Below are 16485 nucleotides of genomic sequence, written 5' to 3'. Positions count from 1 at the left end.
AAGACCAGCCTGGCCAATGTGGTGAAACCCCATCTCTATTAAAAATACAGAAATTAGCTGGACATGGTGGTGGGTGTCTGTAATCCCAGCTACTTGGGAGGCTGAGGCAGGAGAATCGCTTGAACCTGGGAGACGGAGGTTGCAGTGAGCCAAGATGGCGCCATTGCACTCCAGCCTGGGCGACGAGAGCAAAACACCATCTAAAAAAAAAAAAATTCTTATTAGTCTGAAAGCTTCTTGGGGGAAGAAATAATGGTTACTGTTTTTCCCCCTCAGTTTATATCTACAGAGCGGAGAACAGTGGCTTTCTCGTTGAAATCAATCAATAAATGCTTCTTAATTACAGAAGAATGACCACCGAAGGGGTGTGTTTGTGTGTGTGTGTGTGTGTGTGTGTATACATGTGCTGGGGATGTGGTGGGGATGTGACAGTTGTCACAAAATTATGCACTTACATAGTTTGGAAGGCTCTGACATAGGTGAGTTTAGTTTTCATGTTTCAATACCAAGCAGCAAATGGCTCTGGGCAAAAAAATAGCAAAGTCCATTTGTCTTTGTATGCAGCTAAAATGGCCAGTTTCCAAAGTTCAGGCTCCTGCTCCAGAGAAGGTATGAATTAGGTAAGGGTGGCTGTAACAAAGTTACCACAAACTGGGTGGTCTAAACAACAATTTACCATCTCACAGTTCTGGTGGTGAGAAGTTCGAGATCAAGGTGTCGGCGGTCTTGCTTCCTTCTGAGAACCCTGAGGGAGAATCTACTCTGGCCTCCTCCTAGCTTCTGGGGGTTTGCTGGCAATCTTTGGTGTTCCTTGGCTTGTAGAAGCAGCACCCTGACATACCCTCATCATCACATGGTGTTCTCCCTGTGTGTTGGTTTCTGTGTCCAAATTTCCTGTGTTTTTAAGATCGTATTGGATGAAGGGCTTGGCCTGATGACCTCATCTTGAACTAATTCCATCTGCAAAAACCCTATTTCCAAATAGGATCATATCCTGTCTCAGTCCACTAGTGTTGCCATAAAGGAATACCTGAGACTGGGTGATTGACAAGAAAAGAGGTTTATTTGGCTCACAGTTCTGCAGGCTGTATAAGAAATATGGCACCAGCATGTGCTTCTGGGACGGCCTCAGGGAGTTTCCATTCATGGCAGAAGGGGAAGGGGAGCCATGGTGTGCAAATCACATGGCGAGAGAAGAAGCAAGAGAGAGAGGGAAGAGGTGCCAGACTCTTTCAAGCAACCAGCTCTCATGTGAACTAATAGAGCGAGAACTAATAATACTCATTACTGTGAGGATGACACCAAGCCATTCATGAGGGACCCACCCCCATGACCCAAACACCTCCCAACAGGCCCTCCTCCAAAAACAAGGATCACATTTCCTTCCTTCCTTCCTTCCTTCCTTCCTTCCTTCCTTCCTTCCTTCCTTCCTTCCTTCCTTCCTTCCTTCCTTCCCTTTCTCTTTCTTTTTCTCTCTCTTTCCTTCTTTCTTTCTTTCTCTCTCTCTTTTTGATACAGTCTGATTCTGTCACCCAGGTTGGAGTGCAGTGGTACCATATCAGCTCACTGCAACCTCTGCTTCCTGGGCTCAAGTGATTCTTGTGCCTCAGCCTCCCAAGCAGGCGGTACTACAGGCATGAGCCACCACACCCTGCTAATTTTGCATTTTTAGTAGAGATGGGGTTTCGCCATGTTGGCCAGTCTGGTCTCAAACTCTTGACCTCAAGTGATCTAACCACCTCAGCCTCCCAAAGTGCTGAAACTACAGAAGAATCTCACTCTGTCTCTCCAGCTGGAGTACAGTGGTGCAATCTCAACTCACTGCAACCTCTGCCTCCCGGGTTCAAGCGATTCTTGTGCCTCAACCTCCTGCATAGCTGGGATTACAGGAGAGGATCAAATTTCCACATGAGATGTGGAGGGACTAACATCCAAACTATATCACATTCTGAAGTACTGGGGGTTGGAACTTTCACGGGTGAATCTTTGAGGAGCACAGTTTAGCCTGCAGTAGAGGGAGTGCAGAGGCAAGACTGATGGAGACTGTCCACGTGTGAGTCAGGAACGCAAGGGCTCGTTTTGCAGGCTTCATCTGGCCTTCCATGCTCATTTACTAGGAGTGATTGTTCTCTTTCTTTCTTTCTCACCTTTTTTCCTTCCTTCCTTCCTTCCTTCCTTCCTTCCTTCCTTCCTTCCTTCCTTCCTCCTTCCCTCTCTCCCTCTCTCTCTCCCTTCTTTCCTTCCTTCCTTTCTTCTTTCTCTCTCTCTCTCTCTCTTTCCCCCTCCCTCCCTCCCTCCCCTCCTTACTCTTTCTTTCATTCATTCGTTCTTCCACCCAGGCTGAAGTACAGTGGAGCCATCATGGCTCACTGCAGCCTCAACCTCCTGGACTCAAGTGATCCTCCCATCTCAGCCTCCCAAGAAGCTAGAACTATAGGCATGCATCACCATGCCTGGCAAGTTTTTTTTTTTTTTGGTAGAGATAGGGTCTCACTATGCTGCCCAGGCTGGTCTTGGACCCCTAAGCTCAAGTGATCCTCCTACCTTGGCTTCATAAAGTGCTGAGACTCTAGGCATGAGTCACCACACCTGGTTGCAATCATTTTTTTCTAAGTGGACTTCCTATACCCCTGTATTTATCCCCTAGTTATGACTGTCATCTATGTATTCCTGTTTTTGGAGGCTGCAGCCCCCCATAATGACATGATGGTTTTGACATGTGGCTTTTCCATTGTCAGTGACCCTTTGATTAAGTTCCAGGCTGCTCACTCCCTTGCCTTTTTCCCCTCAGTTACCTGGGACTGAGAGCTCTTGCCTATTTCTGGGCGCTGACCATTTATCTTCCTAAAGTCACTGAAATGGTTCATTAGAAGCCAAGGAACTAAGAGAAACTTTGGGAGCTCTGACTGGCAGGTATTAAGTTAAGGAAAGTAAAATTACACGAGTTTTGGGAGAAACCCATGTCTATTTTCATCCCTGCTTCCTCGAAGTCTGATCTCTGACATTTGAAAGATCATTCTTTTACTTTCTTTTTTTTATTTTATTTTATTTTTTTATTTTTAATTTTTTTTTCATTCTTTTACTTTCCTTCCATTTGTCACAGATAACCTGTTTGTCAGTCATTTGCAACAACTGAATACTTCTTTTTGCATACAGTTTTGTTCAATAGATGCTTTTATTAAAACCAAACTTTTTGGCAATGATTTTTTAGAAGGCCATAAAAATAACCTTTAAGGGTTTGAACTAAACGTGAAGGAAACTCAGCCAGCCATCTGAAGATCTGGGCTCCCATCCTGGCTCCACTATCAACCAGTTGCTTCATTCTCTGAGCATTCGTGTCCCTATCTGTCAAACAGATAATAATGGTACTTCCCTTGCTTGCTTTTTTTTTTTTTTTTTTTTTTAACAGAGTCTTGTTCTGTTGCCAGGTGCCAGGCTGGAGTGCAGTGGCGCAATCTCGGCTCACTGCAATCTCTGCCTCCTGGGTTCAAGCAATTATCCTGCCTCAGCCTCCTGAGTAGCTGGGACTACAGGTGCACACCACCATGCCTAGCTAATTTTTGTATTTTTTTTGTAGAGATGAGGTTTCACCATGTTGGCCAGGATGTGATCTGCCCGCCTCGGCCTCCCAAAGTGCTGGGATTACAGGCGTGAGCCACCGTGCCTGGCCCCCTTGCTTGCTTTCTAAAGTCATAAGGATCAGCTGAGCTAATCTACACTAGAGAGATTTTTGGGACATGGTACAATGCAATGAATCACTACTGAATCCTCAGAAGGTACCAGACGTGTGCAGTGAGCAGCACGTGAGCACTGGACCCAGACACACCTGGCTCTGAATTTGGACCTGTTGCTACCAGCTTAGCTTCCTCCTCCCCACTTCTATGACCCCTCACAGTCAGATTCTTCTGCAGGCACTTCGATTGCTGGAGTTCTGCAGGGCTTGGTTCTGGGCTCCACTTTCTGTGTATGGAGTCTCTCTCCAGTTGATCTGATCATTTCCATCACTTTAAAGACCATCTGTCTGCCGATGACTCCAAATCCACACCTCCATATCCAGACCCCTTTGGGTTTCACACTGATGTGTCTATCTGCCTTCCTTGATATTGTCACTAGGAGACTCACAGGCAGATTAAATGCAACTGTACAAAAGCAGTTCTGATTGTGTATCTATCTGTCCAGCAAAGCCTGAGATGCCTCCCCACTCTGTTGGAAACAGATGCCCCTTGCCAGAAAGAAAAATTAGCACTGAGACAAAGGATTTCTCAGCAGAGCAGTTTTTACTTTTTTACTTCCTGCGCTGTAGGAAGGGCACCCTCAGTAGCCATCTTGCCACGAAAGTACAACGAACAAAGGAAAAGCATACATATTTATCCCTTATGCATTTGGGGTCCTCCTTACTGCCATGTCTGATCTCCATTGGCTGGAGCCAGACCTCATAATCTAAACTAAAATTCAATTGGCTAACAACTTTAAACTTTTCTAAACATGTAAATGCAGGGGTGAGCTGGGACATGCCTGTGAGCACGTCCAGCACAGTTATCTTGGTTAAAGTACAAGGGCATAGAATATACTACGTGGCTGTAGCGTGGCATATTTAACGGCTGCATAGGATAGGGCTTAACAATGAGCTATTAGCACACTTACGATTTATTCTTTAACAAGAAAGGAAACTTGAAAGAGGAAATTTTCTACTTCCCACACCCTCCCCAGGACCCTTGCCCTTCAATTTGCCTCCTTCAGTCTTGGTGAGCATAAATTTCACCTTTCCTAGGTAACCTAGCTGGGGGATCTGTCCACAGTTATCCTCCATAACTTCACTACTCTTTTCCTTCAGAGTGCCTTTCACTTAACATCACATGTTATTTGTTTCTTGTTTACTTGACTGTTACTGATGATTCTTTCTAGAATGTTATCTCCATGAGGGGCCTGTGTCTTTCATTTGCTGTCTATCCCCATGGCCATGCAGAATGACTGACCAACCACAGCTGCTCAGCAAATATAAGATGAATAAAGGAATGGGTGTTCTGAGCAAGTTCTATATTAAGAGGCTTGCGTGAAACATGAGGTAGCATGTGGAGGAGCTCAGTCTAGTACCTGACGCACTGCAGGTATTTCATAAGTGTTACTCTCCTTCCCTTGTGGGGATATACCTAAGAACAAAATGTGCATTGAAAAGCTCTTAATCAGGCTGGGTGCAGTGGTTCATGCCTATAATCCCAGCAGTTTGGGAGACCGAGGCAGGTATCGAGACCAGCCTGGCCAACACAGTGAAACCCTGTCTTTCCTAAAAATACAAAAATTAGCCAGGTGTGGTGGCGGGCACCTGTAAGCCCATCTACTCAGGAGGCTGAGACCGGAGAATCGCTTGAACCTGGGAGCTGGAGGTTGCAGTGAGCCAAGATTACACCACTGCACTCCATCCTGGGCAACAAGAGTGAAAGTCTATCTCAAAAACAAAAAAACAAACAAAAAAAAAACTCTCTATCTAGTCTGATGTGATGCACATCACGTAGTTCTAAACTTAGTGCACCAGCTACAGAATTTATTGTAATACAAATGCCCAGGACTCTACTCCCAGAGGCAGTGATTCCAATGATTTGTATCCTGATGCATATCAAAGTCTGAGAATCAGTGATGTCAAATATACAATAAAATGCAATGTAAGTGTGATATTGGGCATATTAGCCAGGGTTCTCCTGAGAAACAGAACCAATGGGGGCGGGGGAGAGAGAGATGAGATTTGAAGGGCACACAGGCAGGCTGGACAGTCAGACAAGAGTTGATGATGTTGCTGCCTTGAGTCCAAATTCCACAGGGCAACAGGCTGGAAACACAGGCAGGGTTTTTATGATGCAGTTTGGAAGAGAATTTTTTCTACTTTGCAGAAGCTCAGTCCTTACTCTTTAAGCCTTCAACTGATTAGATGAGCCTCCTTTCTCCCCATGCCCCCCACCCCCCAGCTGCTACTTTACCCAAAGTCAGTTGACTGTAAATATTAATCACATCGAATATACACCATGATAACAGGATCTTGACTGGTGTTAGACCAAACACTGGGCCCCATAGCCTAACCATGTTTTTTTTTTTTTAATAAGGTCTTGCTCTGTCACCCAGGCTGGAGTGCAATGGCATGACCTTCGCTCATTGCAACCTCCACCTCCCAGGTTCAAGTGATTATCTTGCCTCAGCTGGGATTATAGGCATATGCCACCACACCTGTATAATCTTTTTTTTAATTTTTAGTAGAGATGGAGTTTCGCCATGTTGGCCAGGCTGGTCTTGAACTTCTGACCTCAAGTGACCCACTTGCCTCCACCCCTGAAAGTGCTGGGATTACAGGCGTGGAGCCATCATGCCCAGCCGCCTACCCATGTTAACACATAAAATTAACCACTGCAGTGAACAAATCGGTTAATCATCAGTTTTTTAAAAGTATATTGAATATTGAAGGTTCATTCAATTCTAGACCAGGTTTCACAGAGAATCTATAATGCAAAGCCCTTATTCCTTCCCCACAATAATTTTTTCTTGGTTTTTAATCTATTTATTTATTTTTTAGTGTTTCTTCCCTTACTATGAACAGGATAAATGCTTTAGAAGAGGGAAGAGGTCCTTTCTTAGGAGCTTTTAAACCATTACCCACCTACACAGGCTGGGAAATCTAGGGGAAAAAAAGGTGGGGGGGGGGCAGGCACAGTGGCTCACACCTGTAATCCCAGCACTTTGGGAGGCTGAGGTGGGTGGATCATGAGGTCAGGAGTTCAAGACCAGCCTGCCTAAGATGGTGAAACCCCGTCTCTACTAAAAATACAAATATTAGCTGGGCATGGAGGTGGGCACCTGTAATCCCAGCTACTTGGGAGGCTGAGGCAGGAGAATCGCTTGAACCCAAGAGACAGAGGTTGCAATGAGCCGAGATCACGCCGCTGCACTCCAGCCTGGGCGACAGAGCAAGACTCTGTCTCAAAAACAACAGCAACAACAAAACCCCCCTATCTCATGATGATAGAAATGTGTGTGTCATCATCCCCCACCTCAGATATCAATCATGTATTATTTTGTTTAAAAACCAAAGTTAAACAACAGCAACAAAAAAACTCCACCGCTTTTGGAGCTCCTACATGTGCCAGTCCCCACGCAGCAAGCTGGGGATGCATGATACGCAAAACAAAAATGGTTCATTGGTTGTCACATTAAACAAAGCAAAGGCACTGCATGAACCAGCAGAGGAAATAGGAAAAGCATAGTAAAAAAGACCCTCTAGCTTCTGAGATATTGATAAGAAGTTAAAGAGATTTGTTATAAAGGGATGTGAAGCATCGTTTCAGTGGGAAACCATGGGTTCATTAGGGTTCCAGGTTTGCAGTGGGTGCCTAATGCTTCTGTTCTCGGGTCCCCTGCCTGCGAGTTTGTCTTTGTCCAGCAGATGGCGCCAAGTGACTGGCCGCGGCTGGGCTGCACCAGATCCTCTTTGGAAAACATGAAATCTGTTTCTATAAGGCTAGCATCTTAAAGAAGGCACTCATAGTATCTGTTTGAGACCCTTTCTTTTGCTCCATTTTAATGTGACATGTGGATCAAAATAAGAAATAGACAAGAAAATGGATTCTCCTCCAGGAATATGGTAATATTGTGGAGTAATGATACAGGCCCAATGTAGATAGCTCAGTAAAACAGCACCCAGACTTGGAGCTGGCCCAGGAAGTCGTGTGAGTGTGTATGCATGTGCACGCATATTTGTACATATGAGAAATATTAAGCAGTGGAGATGGGAGTGATAACAAATGCTTTAACAAGGGTAAGGAGAAAGTATTGTAGAAAAATCTAAAAAAAAATCTAAATCTAAAAACACATAAAAATCTAAAAAAGCTAAAGAAGATGAAAGAGAGTGGGAGAGGTAGAGGGAGAGGGAGAGGGAGGGAGGGAGGGGGAGAGAGAAAGAGAGTTGAGGTGAGTATGAGAGCTAGGACCTTGGTTTAAAGGCATTAGTTAAAAGAACTCCAGAAGAAAAGATTTGATTCCTCTGTCTTGTAATCCTAGTAACAGATGACTTGAATTTCAAGTGATTACCATATAAATGGAGGATTAGAAAAGAGACACCAATTCTGGAACCAATTCAATGGAATTTTTCATTTCAAGAGTCTGTACCACAGAGCTCACAGAGACTTGGAGTGATCTACGCTGCTTGATGTACCTGTTAGAGAAGGTGAAATCAAAGCTTCAGGCACTGAAAGAGGACACTTCCTACTGTGGAAAAGGAGAGAAGAAAAAAGCAAAGGTGAGTTGGAATGGCCAACCTGTTGGGTCTATTCTCATTGTTAAGCTTTTAAAATCCTTCTTTAAAAAAAGTCTTGATGGGGGATGGTGGCTCAAGCCTGTAATCCCAGCACTTAGGGAAACTGACACAGGAGAATCTCCTGAGCTCAGGAGTTTGAGACCAGCCCGGGCAACATTGTGAAACCCCCTCTCTGCAAAAATATTAGCCCAGCGTGGGGGCGGGTGCTTACAGTTGTAGCTGCAGCCTCTCAGTTACTCGAGAGGTGGAGGTGGGAGGATTGCTTAAGCCCAGGAACGGGAGGTGGCAGTGAACCATGATCGTACCACTGCACTCCAGCCTGGGTGACAGAGTGAGAGTCTGTCTAAAAAAACAAAAAAAGTCCATCTAATCAGGTGGAAGATGGAAGGGGATGCGGTTATTCCTGATGCAGTTCAGGGAGTTGTTGGCTCCGTTTAGAAGCTGTTTTCAGAGCAGGAATGATGTCTGAATTTAGAAGACAGTTCCCTGTATCTGTGCTTGTCTGTTTGTACTTCCAGCTCACTGTCCTATGTCACCTGTCCTGAGACATTCCAAAAAGGAAAACTAAAAGAGTATTCTTGCTCCATGTCAAAGAGCTCACAGAGACCACCGCCAAAGAGAAGACTAAGAATCTGCCATGGTTTGCCCCAGGAAAATGCTGCTTCTCTCAGGAACTATTTCAGGTTATAAAACTCCTAAGTGAAATGATTGTGTGGCCGGGCACTGCAGCTCACGCCTGTAATACCAGCACTTTGGGAGGCTGAGGCAGATGGATCATTTGAGGTCAGGAGTTCGAGACCAACCTGACCAACATGGTGAAACCCTGTCTCTGCTAAAAATACAAACATTGGCCAGGTGTGGTGGTGGGCACCTGTAATCCCAGGTACTTGGCAAGCTGGGGCAGGAGAATCACTTGAACCCGGGAGGCGGAGGTTGCAGTGAGCTGAGATTGCACCACCACACTCCAGCCTGGGCAATAGAGTGAGACTCTGTCTCAAACAAAAACAAAAAGATTATTCTACTTTCAGCCTTTTTAGTTGTTTGTATTAGAGGAAGAAAAAGTGACTTTTCTCTTTTGTTTTTGTTTTTGTTTTTTTTTTTTGAGATGGAGTCTTGCTCTGTAACCCAGGCTGGAGTGCAGTGGCATGATCTTGGCTCACTGTAACCTCTGCCTCCTGGGTCCCAGTTCAAGCAGTTCTCCTACCTCAGCCTCCCAAGTAGCTGGGATTACAGGCACGAGCCACCATGCCCACCTAATTTTTGTATTTTTCAGAAGAGACAGGGTTTCACCATGTTGGCTAGTCTGGTCTTGAACTCTTGACCTCGTGATCCATCTGCCTTGGCCTCCCAAAGTGCTGCAATTACAGGCGTGAGCCACTGTGCCCAGCCAAAATGACTTTTCTTATTCCTATGAGGTTGGAGAGGAAAAATCCTTGTTCCTGACCCAACCTCCTGCTTTTTGGGACCAGAAATATCCAAAACTGGATGTGTAAGAAAATCCATTGGAAGGCAGGAAAAAAACATTGGAAGTTTTGTGTGTGTGTGTGTGTGTGTGTGTGTGTGTGTTTGAGAGAGTCTCATTCTATTGCTCAGGCTGCAGTGCAGTGGTGCAATCTCAGCTCACAGAAACTTCCACCTTTCGGGTTCAAGTGATTCTCCTGCCTCAGCCTCCCAAATAGCTGGGATTATAGGTGTGCACCACCACACTCAGCTATTGTGTGTATTTTTAGTAGAGACAGAGTTTTACCATGTTGGCCAGGCTGGTCTTAAACTCCTGGCTTTAAGAGATCCGCCTGCCTCGGCCTCCCAAAGTGCTGGGATTATAGGTGTGAACCACCATGCCCAGGATGTTTGTGTGTTTTTTAATTGTAAGAACCATTAACATGAGATCTACCCTCAACAGAATTTTAAGGGCACAAGACAGTGAGCATTAGGCGCAGCATTGTACAGCAGATCTCTCTGTGTTTGCTCTCTAACCTAAGCTGCACTTCATATGTCATCCATACGTATGAATAAGTTATAACTAAACATGTGTATGATAATTAATAACATGGAATAGCATAAAACAAAGTACCTGATCAAATCATGTAAGCAATCCAGAAAGCCTGGATGTTTCTAAGTTTTGAGATAGGGTCTTGTTCTGTTGCCCAGGCTGGAGTACAGTGGTGCAGGCATAGCTCACTGTAGCCTCAAACTCCTGGGCTCAAGCAGTCTTCCTGCCTCAGCATTCTGGGTAGCTGGGACTACAGGCACATGCCACCATGCCTGGGTAAATTTTAAATTTTTTGTAGAGACCGAGTCTCCCTATGTTGCCCACACTGGTCTCGACTCCTGGCTTCAAGCAGTCCCCATTTCTCAGCCTCTCAAAGCGCTGGGATCACAGGTGTGTGCCACCGTGCCTGGCCAAAGTTTGGAGATTATACTGCCCAAGTAATTTGCACCTTCTCGGCTCCTCCTGAAGTCCCATAAAAGGGGCTCTGCTATCCTCATGCTTAGATGAGCAGCTCCATGCACCCCTTCTGCAGAAGGAGCCCAGGAGAGGAGTCCCCACTCGTCCCTAGTGCCATACCTTGGTTGTGAGCTCCAGGCCACTTCTGCATTGTCCGGTCCAGAAGGACGTGCTCAGTCCAGAAGTCTGCTCTGTTTCTGGTTTGGAACTGTCCCCCGAGTCTGTTGCCTTTATCATAATGCTCCCACCATCCTTCATGCCCCTTCCCTTCACCCCTGGGTCTGGGGCACTGATTCTTACCTGTCCCAGGCACACCACCCCCAGCCCTTCTGCCCTACTCTCTCTAGCAGTCTGCCTCCCCTTCCACCCCAGCAACCTTCCATGAAGCAGCCTTGGTAATATCTGAAGTCTGTCCTTAATCCACCAGTGTCCCACCCGATGACAGTGTTACTCTGATTTTGAAAGAAGAGTAATTATTACAATAGTAATAGGACTGACAGCTGCCATCTACATGGCTGCTGTGTGCCCTGCACTTGATGTGATCATCTTCAGTGTGCATGGTGACCTTAAGGTGAGGGCCACTTTAGAAATGAAACAATTGAAGCTGACAGTTGAAGCCCAAAATCTGAGCGGGGATTTGCACGCAAATGACCTACCTGCCACCTAACCCTAAGCCTTCCTGCCATGCCTCCTTGCTTTTCTTGCTACTCCTGCAGGGCCTAGGGTGGTGGGTTTTAGTTTATGCTACAACAGCGCTGGAGTGGCCTTGCTGTTCGAGAAGTAATCCCTCTTCCTCTCCACTAATTTGCAGGCTGTGACTAAAATAAAACAGAATAGAATAAGTTGGTTGGAAATACTTGAGGCTTCTTTGGAGGCAGAGAATAATAACTCAAAGCAATCCCAAAGAATTAGAGCTTTGTCTAATCTTCTGATGACGTCTAGACACAGAGCTCACACTTGTAATCCCAACATTTTGGGAGGCTAGGGTGGGAGGATGGCTTGAGGCCAGGAGTTTAAGACTAGCCTGGGCAACATAGTGAGACCTGGTTTCTTTTTTTTTTTTTTTTTGAGACGGAGTTTCACTCTTGTTACCCAGGCTGGAGTGCAATGGCGCGATCTCGGCTCACCGCAATCTCCGCCTCCTGGGTTCAGGCAATTCTCCTGCCTCAGCCTCCTGAGTAGCTGGGATTACAGGCACACAACTCCGTGCCCAGCTAATTTTTTGTATTTTCAGTAGAGACGTGGTTTCACCATGTTGACCAGGATGGTCTCGATCTGTTGACCTCGTGATCCACCCGCCTCGGCCTCCCAAAGTGCTGGGATTACAGGCTTGAGCCACCTTGCCCATTCCGTGAGACCTGGTTTCTACAAAAACTATATATATTTTAAAAATAGCTGGGTGTGGTGGAGTGCACCAGTAGTCTCAGCTACTCAGGAGGCTGGGATGGAGGATCACTTGAGCCCAGGAGGTTGAGGCTGCAGTGAGCTGTGATCTCACCACTACATTCAAACCTGGGTGACAGTGAGGCCTCATCTGTATTAAAATAAAAAACAAACTAAAGCATAATGATAAAGAATAAATAATCCAGCCGGGCGCGGTTTTAGTTTTCTCTAAGCCTAGGCCCAGCCGTGGGCCATGGCCTCAGCCCTTGGATAGATAAGGCTTGTTTAGGCATTTAAACGTTGACACCTGCCTGCTGTTGTTTGATTCCCTGCAGTCTGACAGATTCACCAACTACGGAGGAGAAGGCCCAGCTTCCTTGTGCTGTGTGTAAATGAGGCTTCCATCAACACGCGCGCGTGCGCGCGCGCGCGCACACACACACACACACACACACACACACACACTGCAAAGGGACCAGCCCTGCCCCCAGTTCCATACCCATGGCCACGTCCCCCTTCCCCGCCCCTCAGCCTAGCACCCAGGTTCACACCTGGGCTAATTTCATTTCTCACTTTTCGGGTTTGCAGATGCCTCCCCAGCGGAATCAAAATGACAGATTTATGCCACACTGTGGGTTTGGAACAGAACACACCCACTTGAGCAACACTTAGAATTTCTGTTTCTCCCTGTCCTCAGCTACTTCTTGGAAGGGCAGATGGAGAGAAAAAGATTGTTTTTTTTTTTTCCTTGGGAAATTGGCAGAGGCACGCTGAGTAAATCAGCTACAGCTGTTCTCCACACCTGGATAAATTTTTAATCAGAGCTTAAGGCACCCTCCCTCCAGAACGGGTGGTCTGTGGTGCCGATGGTGTAGTCTATCCCGGGGCAGCGCTCTCTGGGACCTGGAGAGCGGAGAGTTTATTTCCATCACATTTCAGCTGCCAAACTCTCCTTTAAATGTAAGTAAGCCATTTTATTTCTGCTGCCTTTATTTTCCCATAAAAAGGCATTTAAAAAATATATAATTCTCCAAGAAATCTCTAGTTGTTTTAAAATAAAAAGCTTGTTTTCACTCTTACTCTCATTTCTTCCAGCTATTTGCTGTTTTGCCCTCCTTGGTTTGTGGAGCCTTATACAGATTCATTAGTGCCTTTCCAACTTCTCAGGTTGGAACTGAGGTTTCCAAAGGGCAAAATGCATTTTGGCTGCGGCAGAGCCAGGAATCTGTGTTGTTTGCTGTTGGTGCCATCCAATTCACTTGTTCTGAATAGGGGATCTGAATACAGGCAGATATGCTTCATGATTCTTGTATTTCAAGAAAAAAAAAAAAGGTGCTCTACAGGCTGTCTTTTTTCCCCCAGCAGGTTCTGATTGATTTGAGTTTTGAGCTGCAGTCAAGGATGGAGAATCTAACTGATCTACGTGCTACCAGATATTTATGACTTGTGCATAGAATATTGACTAGTCTCTAATCTGCAGTCTTCTTGATGAAAAGGGAAGGGACAGTAGGGGCTCATTATCGTGTCTCTTTGGTGGATTAGAGGGATTAGATGCCTGAGATGTCCCAAAGCCTGTATGGAGTCAGGTGACTTGGTCCTCATTCCCACGCAATGCACAACTTAGGAGGCCTCTCTTTCCAGCTATGACGCTTGAAATTTGTGTGCTCCTCTTCATCCTGACTGTGTAGCCAACTCTTGGTGTTTTGCAATGAAAAATGGAAAATTTAAGCCAGATCATTAAAAAAAAATTAAGATCACGTGCCTCTGGGTATAATGAAAGACAGGCACCTGTTTTCAGACAGCATCTCCCTCTCCCTTACACACTCCCCACTGTTACGTGTTTGGACTTTTTACTTTCCTCTGCATCTGATTTTAATCCTCCTCAGCTGGCACCATACTGTCGATGACCAGGGGACCCACAGGGACAGCTAGGGATGTGCCTAGCTGACCATCTGCTTGTGGATGTAACATGTAGGAAATACTTTCAAGTTCCTATCTGCTGTGGGTGCTGCCCAAAGTCAATATTGCAGAAACCTTCCAATTATATGAGAGCCTCCATCTAAAAGTGAATGACATCAATAGGAAAGCTAGAACAGAATGTAGCATTTTCTGAGTAGGTAACAGAATCCATAAAGTGCAAGTATAAAGGGAAAATAAAAACTTAGGACCCCAATTCACTGTGCCAGAAGAAAACAAATTCAGCTGAAAGCCGAGTCATGCAAGAAGGTACCTTTTGTTCCTAAGATAGCTAGGGATAAAATATTCAGTATCCCTGCAGATAGTTACTCTATGTTCACCTTACAGACTCGAGGTGAATACATAATTGGCTGTTCCCCTACTTGCTCCTTTTCTCTTGCAACCTGTGCCTTCAGTCATGTGACCACACCCTTCCCCTTTCCCCTCCAGCCTACTTTTCCCCTTTGAAGCCCTCAAAATCATCTTTGGAGAAAAACGCAGACCACAGACTGTTTCTGGGATTCCATGTTTATTTCTTCCGGGCATGTCCCTAGCCTTGGAAAAATAAACTTCAAAACTGATGGAGATCTGTCTCAGATACTTTTTGGTTCACACAAGGAAACAAACCGATCTCAGGTCCTAGTCCCTCTGGAGAGCTTTAGAAGGCCGATGGCTGCCATAAATCACCCAGGTCTTATAGGGAGGGCACAGATGGAAATCCATCTTGGAGCTCTCAGGACTGCACCAGGCTCCGGAGCAGATGACTGAAGTCTCTATTTGTACTCAGGCATTCTTAGTGAAAGAAGGAGGTGGGAGGGGAGAGCCGGGTTAGTTTGGGAAATTTTGCATTACACAAAGTTAATCAGATTTCTTTAGTCTTTAGTATGCAGATTGTATTGTGAATCTGTAAGAGGCAGAAGGAATAGGAAGCTTTCCCCAAACTTTTTTGTCCTGAGAATCTCTTTTCCCTGGGGACCTCTAACATTTCAAAGGGCCCTGTGATCCACAAAGTCACCTGGAGAAAGCCACCTGGCGATGTCAAGGAAGCTCCAGCTGCTAGTTCCCAGCTCCGTGGAGATTCACCTCCCAGTTTAATGGGTTCACAGCCATGAGCTTCAAATTTGGGTACCCTCATCTTCAGGGGTAGATGAGGACTTTCTAAGGCTACACAGGTATATGGTTTTTGTTCTTTTTAAATTCTAGGTCTGTGATTTCCATGCATTCTTTCCTGTAATTGCTCTGGTGAGAACTGAATGACTGTGAGCCGTTGCTGCTGAATGGAGCCTCTTCATTCTGTCTCCTCTTTCATAGCAGCCGCTTCAGAAATGCAAGACATCCTTCACTCTCTCCCATCTTACTAGGGTGCATTGCCCCAGCAGGGCAGATTATCTGCGATGCCAGACAAATTGCTGGATTGGCGGCGGCTTTTTTAGAAAATGAATGATTCTATTGACTAAGTAATAAATCTTTCTGCAGATCAGATGATTTCTAATTCTTTGCTTTCATGAAAATTGAGAGAAGACCTAATTGAGTTGTCATAAAATTAGATCATTAAATATTGTTGATGATAGATCACTGTATCAGAAGGAGCTTGAGTAATTGATATTGCTATTATAAAATTGCTTCCATTCTTGTCTACTTCTTCTCTTCCTTTCTTTTTTTTTTTTTGAGACAGAGTTTCACTTTTGTTACCCAGGCTGGAGTGCAATGGTGCGATCTCAGCTCACCGCTACCTCTGCCTCCTGGGTTCAGGCAATTCTCCTGCCTCAGCCTCCCGAGCAGCTGGGATTACAGGCACACGCCACCATGCCCAGCTACTTTTTTTGTGTTTTTAATAGAGACGGGATTTCACAATGTTGACCAGGATGGTCTCGATCTCTTGACCTCATGATCCACCCTCCTCGGCCTCCCAAAGTGCTGGGATTACAGGCTTGAGCTACCGTGCCCGACCTTTCTTTTCTTTCTTTTTTTTTTTTTTTTTTTTTGAGACAGAGTTTCACTTTTGTTGCTGAGGCTGGAGTGCAATGGCCTGATTTCAGCCACTGCAACCTCCACCTCCCAGGTCAAGCGATTCTCTTGCCTCAGACTTCCAAGTAGCTGGGATTACAGGCATGCACCACCACACCTGGCTAATTTTTTTGTATTTTCAGTAGAGATGGGTTTCACCGTGTTGGCCAGGCTGGTCTCCAACTCCTGACCTCAGGTGATCCACCCACCTTGGCCTCCCAAAGTGCTGGGATTACAGGCTTGAGCCACTGTGCCCGGCCTTTTTTTTTTTTTTTTTTTTTTTTTTTTTGAGACAGGATCTTGCTCTGTCGCCCAGGCTGGGATGCAGTGACACAATCATGGCTCACTGCAGCCTCAAACTCCTGGGCTCAAGGGATCCTCCTAACTCAGCCTC

General features: G+C 45.6%; 1 protein-coding gene and 1 long non-coding RNA gene across 4 annotated transcripts in view; one reads left to right on the top strand and one right to left on the bottom strand.

Annotated features, from left to right (window-relative positions):
- CCDC3 (coiled-coil domain containing 3) overlaps positions 1 to 16485 on the top strand; it is a 207871-nt gene that overhangs the window by 62024 nt on the left and 129362 nt on the right. Inside the window, exons 8-9 of one of the 2 annotated variants that reach the window (XM_078329480.1) lie at positions 8041 to 8278; positions 8815 to 8979. In XM_078329480.1, the coding sequence (XP_078185606.1) occupies positions 8882 to 8979 (98 nt within the window). In that variant the 5' untranslated portion in view covers positions 8041 to 8278; positions 8815 to 8881. Of the gene's footprint in view, positions 1 to 8040; positions 8279 to 8814; positions 8980 to 12827; positions 13089 to 16485 lie in introns of those variants that run through there. The other variant, XM_035306806.3, reaches the window with a different exon arrangement.
- The window catches only part of LOC108592457 (uncharacterized), a 35173-nt gene continuing 29966 nt past the window's right edge, over positions 11279 to 16485 (bottom strand). The window contains exon 4 of one of the 2 annotated variants that reach the window (XR_004745484.3): positions 11279 to 11563. This is a non-coding gene — a long non-coding RNA (uncharacterized LOC108592457). Of the gene's footprint in view, positions 11564 to 14605; positions 14877 to 16485 lie in introns of those variants that run through there. The other variant, XR_004745488.3, reaches the window with a different exon arrangement.

Source organism: Callithrix jacchus, chromosome 7 (genome assembly GCF_049354715.1).
Source record: "Callithrix jacchus isolate 240 chromosome 7, calJac240_pri, whole genome shotgun sequence".
NCBI classification, from domain to species: Eukaryota; Metazoa; Chordata; class Mammalia; order Primates; family Cebidae; genus Callithrix; species Callithrix jacchus.
The sequence above is the reverse complement of the archived record's forward strand: the minus strand, read 5'-3'. Positions and strand labels throughout refer to the sequence as shown.